This window comes from Colias croceus, chromosome 25 (genome assembly GCF_905220415.1).
Source record: "Colias croceus chromosome 25, ilColCroc2.1".
In the NCBI taxonomy this organism is placed as follows: domain Eukaryota; kingdom Metazoa; phylum Arthropoda; class Insecta; order Lepidoptera; family Pieridae; genus Colias; species Colias croceus.
The window spans coordinates 2,932,643-2,938,892 of NC_059561.1; the positions used below are offsets into that span (position 1 = coordinate 2,932,643).

The 6,250-nt window shown below is 32.0% G+C and overlaps 1 protein-coding gene and 1 long non-coding RNA gene across 2 annotated transcripts in view; one reads left to right on the forward strand and one right to left on the reverse strand.

Moving 5' to 3' along the window:
* Positions 1-1,747, forward strand: part of LOC123703130 (anoctamin-8-like) — a 32,429-nt gene extending 30,682 nt beyond the window's left edge. The window contains exon 24 of the mRNA XM_045651028.1: positions 1,536-1,747. Within this exon, the coding sequence (XP_045506984.1) occupies positions 1,536-1,631 (96 nt within the window). The 3' untranslated portion in view covers positions 1,632-1,747. The remainder of the gene's footprint in view (positions 1-1,535) is intronic.
* A 3,102-nt stretch (positions 1,748-4,849) lies between these two features.
* LOC123703132 lies at positions 4,850-5,993 on the reverse strand. Its single transcript, XR_006752955.1, has 2 exons — positions 5,744-5,993; positions 4,850-5,445 (listed from the first exon to the last, which is right to left on the reverse strand). It is a non-coding gene; the product is annotated as an uncharacterized LOC123703132 (long non-coding RNA).
* Positions 5,994-6,250: the final 257 nt, after the last annotated feature.

Genomic DNA, 6,250 nt, shown 5'->3' on the forward strand with positions numbered 1-6,250 from the left:
GCCCACACACTAACGGACATTAACACGCACGCTAGACGCGTATTATACAGATACACGCACATACACTTCATAACATAATATTATATACACGCGAGACCGCACCCGACCGACAGATCCGAAACACGCATCAGCAAAACACGATACGAACACATATACACACAAAACACACTGATAGACACACACACTAAACGCGCCTTAGTTGCGTATATGTCGTGGCCATATCGTAGATTTGCTCACTTCATAAAATGATTGATCATTTCATGAAATGGTTGAATGTATAAATGTCGTGGTCATATCGTAGATTTGATCATTTCATGATATGAGTGGCCATTTCACGAAATGGTCGCATATCGTGAAATGGCCAATTTAGTTTGGTCACATCATGATGTGGTTTGGGCAGATCAATGATAAGAAATCGTTTCACGATATGGCCAATTAACGCACGGTTTTTTCATGAAATGATCAAAATTATTTGATCATATCGTAAAATAGTTACATTAATCGTTGGTAGAGGCGCTGCAAGCTCTGTGTTTATGTGATAAGATGGCGGCCGCTGGCGATAATTAAATTATTCGCAGTTAAAAACTTCATAATTCGTTTAATAACAATATTATGAAGAAAGTCATAGCAAAGAATTTACGACGAAGAGGTACGAGTACTATGGAAAATGTGTATATCTTATATGTATTTAAGAAAAAATGCGACTTAAATAATATCATTTACGAAACTACTACTATATTATTATAATTGTTTGTTTTTTAAAAAGCGATCCGCTTCTGGCACTCGCCGGCCGCTGCCGCGGCACGCTCGCTTTGCTCGCTCGGCTCGTGCGTTGTTTTAACAAAATCTAACCTAACCTAACCTGTTTTCTATTGCAAAAACGATTCGCTTCTGGCATTCGCCGGCCGCTGCCGCGGCACTAACTTAAATGACATTAAACAAGTTTTTAGAATATAGTTATTCTGAATTTTTTTAATATTTTATGGACTCTTTATATTTTATACGATCTGGCCAAATGTGGATGACCAAATCGTGAAACGTTGACGATTTAACGATCTGATCAAACTATGTTGGCCATTTCACGATATGCGACCATTTCGTGAAATGGCCACTCATATCATGAAATGATCAAATCTACGATATGACCACGACATAAACATATGAATAAGCATATCATATTATCATGATGTGGTTTAAGCATATCAATGATAAGAAATAAGTTTCTCGATATTTCTCGAATCGCGCGGTTTGTTCATGGAATGATCAAAATTATTGATCACATCGTAAAATAGTTAAAATAATTATTGGTAGAGTCGCTGCAAGCGCTGTGTTTATGTGTGAAGATGGCGGCTGCAGGCGAAAATTTATACACTCACATACACATACACGCGCTTCACACTGACACATTGACATACACTCATCTTTGACGTACAATAAACACTCACACACACATACACTAAACACTGCGATAGCACTTGCAAGATATTATATTCACACATTTCATATTTTTTATATTTTTTTAACTTCAATTTCAGGGTCCCCCCGCACCGATGCATGGCGGAGAACTGTCTCTAATACCGATAGAGCAGTTAATTCAAGTGGACGACGTAAAACCGAGACCGTCTACGTAAAACTTCCTATAGTTACACATTTTAGTATTAACATTTTGTATTGAACCGCTTGATCATTAATGGATAGGTCAATTTATTGATTGTTATTTAATAATTTTTTTGTTTTATTTTCTATAGTGTTTTGTTTTGTTTTATAAAACAGTACTCGAAAAAGTTCTGTCACACTGACAGTTCTTTCAAAAAAAGTTCCGTTTGACATGTGTCATTTTGTTTTTTGTTTTGTTCAGAAAAGGTTCAGAACATGTTTTACAGTTTGGAAACACTATTAAAAACATATAGTTAGTGGTTTAGTTTGTATTTTAGGTGCAGTATATTTAGTGTATGCTCGTTTCGTCGATAGACGTTTTAGTAGAAAATAGATGGGGCTGCCACAACAAAAATCACATTTACCCCGAAATATCGAGAAAGCACTTTGGTACATTGTGGTTCGAACTAAGTACAAATAAATGTCAAGAGTTTTTCGTATCAACGAGAAATAATGTATGTGATAATGCTGTGAACGTGTAATGATGGCTTTTTTAGCATTTTTAATACATTTGGATGAAGTTTTTCGATGTTGTTGATGTGTTTGTTGTTTCACATAGAGTTAAGTCAGATTTTGCGAAGAGATTAAAATTGCTTTATATTTATCACACGATAGGGTTTAGGAATTGTATTTTTATTTGTCAAGAGATTTTATGAAAACTATTTTTTTATTCCGTCGTTTTGTAAGTTATTGTATGTATAGTCGATGTACCTAATTGTCGAAAAAATTCGTATTAATTTCTGTTTAAAAATGCTGATTTTACTTGTTATTAGACTTACTATTTCTCTTTGCTCGATCTGACTCTTCATTAAGCAATTATTTGACAATAATTTCTATGTTACTACTGACCCTGCATGCATGCTGCATGACAAGTAAAACTAAACTAAACCACAATATACAGATACAACCAGTAGGGAAACTTCATACAACACATTCGAAATGGCTCATGCACACAAGCAAGAATCGTAAGGGTATTCTTATATCTGTCAATTGTCATTCACCCTTACGATTCTCGTAAACACACTTGCTTGCGTGCGTGAGCCATTTCAAACGTGTTATATGAAGTTACCCTACTGGATGTATCTATATATTGTGCCTCAGCGTTCGTTTATCTTATAAAAATATAACAGAATACATGCCATGCATGACAAGGGACTACTTCTACAGTTTATCTATATTTCTCCTTGATATCTTTTGATCTTTTTATCTTTCCGTTCTAAAGACACTCGCATAAAATTTTGTTATAAAAATAAATTCTTAACTACTATTCTCAACTAAAACCCTACTTATAGATAATGTAACATTCCTTTGTAAAATGATATTTAACATGAAGTTGAGGATGTTTCTACTAAAAGTTTGGACATATTATAATAGTTGCTCAAAAATCAAATATAATAAATTGTTTTATAAAAAATACATAGTTTAGCTTTAAGATAAGATATTTGTTATTATAATTCTACTCAAATTCATTGGGTTTTAAAGAAAAAGTTTAAAATAAAACAGATTTGTATCTAAAGTATGTTTTATAAATAAAAAATCTGACAAAATCAGAAGAATATCGGTAGGCAGGAGGTATATCCAATGGAAAAAAATAATTGATGAGAAAGGATACTATATTTTAAAGCATAAAAATCGAATACACCCTGTAATAAAATATTGTTATCAATGACCAGAGACTATAGACAATTTTCATTAAATGTAATTCAAACTTTTTTTATTCCATTCTCTCACTCGTTTATATTTGCAATACACAAACTTTAGTGACTAAAAAAATCCTCAACTTCATTCATATACATAAGTATATTGAGAGAAATAAATAGGTTAGAATAAGTGTTATCTAGTTTGAGCTTATTATGCCTGTCAAATGTGTGCATTATTTTGGTCAACATTATATATTTTGCTTCGTTTTTATTTAAAGCGTTAATCTGTTGAAATTAAAATAATAATTTAATCATCAGCCTCCAGGAAATAAAAACGAGCCGTAAATATCTGCAATTTATTATAATATTTATTTTTTTAATTTTCTGATAATGTATTAATTAAAAGCACAGACTTTCCAATTGGTTTGAAAACGCGATTATTCTGTTATTGTTATTTGCAATGTACTGCCTTTTATCAGTGTATTAAACTATATATACCTACATTGAGCAATTATTACTAAGTACGTAGGTAGTAATAATAGCTCATTGGCAATCAATACTTAAATATTATTGTTATTAACGTAAATCCCGCCTGTGTTGATAAAAGAAAGTATTTCATTAATTACTTCAAAATAACTAAAGGATTTTATTTTCTCCTTAGTTTTAACGATTAATTCATTACCTTCATTATCGACACAAATCATACCTACATTTGTTAGTGATACCTACATATAATATAGATATGCTTTATTTTAAATAGTGTTGCGTTGTAGCAAAACAAATATTTGTTGTTATTGTAATTATTTTTATACGAAATATTGATAAATGTTGCATTTTTAGTATAATAAATAAATTATGTTTGCAAATTATCAGATTCGTTTTATTTTCTATTCTACATAAAATATGATAACCAAGAGGAATATTACAAATGGAAACAAGTGATTTTTTTATTTATGGATATAATTTACTTTTTTTTATTAAGTAAGTAAGTTTTAAAAAGGTAGGTAATTTTAAATATGTGTTTGTATCTCTGTCGCTACCGAATCTTTTATCATTAGTGCTGATTTACACAGGGTCAGTAACTGACTACAAATTCGAGGCAAATCAGTGCTGACCCGAAAAAAAACCCTGTGTAAACAGATTTGAAGTCAGTACAGAGGCTTGAAGTCTATGTAAACAGTTAAAGTCAGTCGCGGCGCCGAATTTCGGCGCCGCGACTAACTTGTCTACTGACCCTGTGTAAATCGGCACTTACTACGTCTGCTACTAATAATAACATTATTATAGTTTCGTGCAATTAATAAATAAAAAAAAATTGAATACCTACCTACCTCTTGATTTGTACTAGCGTTTAGCTACTATTATAATATATTCTGTGTTTGTACAAAAAGCTACAAGTCCAACAGCATACTATATACCGTAAAATGGGGTGAATAGAAACGATTTCAACTTTTGAATCGATATTTCAGTATGTTTTTAGCAAATTCCGAAGGTAGCAGTAATTGAGTCTTGTGAGTTAAAGTGTATTAAACTGTTTTCAATGAAAAACTAACTTAATTTCCTCGTCATTTATTTAATAAATCACATTAAGTGCACGTTTTCTATTTACCCGCGATATGGGTGAATGGAGACGAACTGTACTTAGCACATATACCTACAAATTATTTAATAAAGTAAGTACCATCAACTTTAAAAAAATAGAACAGGGGTAGTTAATTATATTATGAACAATGCAAAAACAATTAGGGCAAATCACCCATACAAAAAAAAAAAACTTTTAAGTAATAAACATAAGTGGATTTTACTGAAAAATTATGTTTAGTTTGTCAGTTAGATTATTAAACCATAGTGTAACAACGTATTTTTATTTTGTCACAAATAAAAATGAGGATGATACAACAACAAGACTTCGATTGATGTCACAATATTATGATAGTACACTTTTAGTATAAATAGATTTCACAATCCCATAAAACTTGACGCTGGTTAAAGCGCATTAAAATCCAGGGCCTCTACCATGTCATTACGATAGACTTCATTATACACATCGATCACGTTTGGCGCTCTCATTGGTTGAGAGTTCAAACTTGGAGCGGGCCATAAGCCTCCAGGTTCAGGTTTATAAATGCGCGGCATTGTCCAAAGTAATCTAAACAAAAAAATAAACATTTATTTTCAATACGAATGAAAATATAAAGATAAACTATTACAAAAAAGTATCAGGTATAATTTTGCGTAACAGCCCTAGCGATGTCATTTTCAATCACCCCACTTGCATTACTTTTCACACCTCAAGCGTTTCTATTTAGCCTTTACTCGTTTCTATTAGCCCCATACTTAGATTCTATTGACCCCACAGACGACTTCTTTTCACCCCAAAATATTTCTTAATTCGAATGAATTCAGTTTTAGACACTTTTTTCAAAAACTATAAAACTCTGACTTACCCTCTTATGTTTCAACAACAGGAAAATAATAACACTGCACGGAGATACCGTATTGATCACTAATTGTAATGACAACAATAAAAAAATAGAAATATTCTTTCGTCACAAAATCAGAGCCGTTGTGTTGATCACTTTGACACATAATTTTTCGCATTTATGAGGAACTTCACTCATATTTTGTCTATTGCCATCATACAGCCAGTGTTGAACTATCGAAAAAATACAAAAGTTCCTGTTTTAACTAATCAGTGTTGGCACACTAACGCACGGAAATAAACTTAGGAAATAAATGTCGTTTTTTTTTCTATTCCCCCATTGAATTCTATTCACCCCATTTTACGGTACTTCATTATACTATGAAGATAAATATAACATATTATAATACACAGATAAATATTATAATATACTATGAACGCTTCATAGTATTATAATATTTATCTGTGGTACTAAAGACGACGGAACGGCCAGCAGTTTGCCGTCGCGGCCGGTGAGGGGATTAAATTGGAA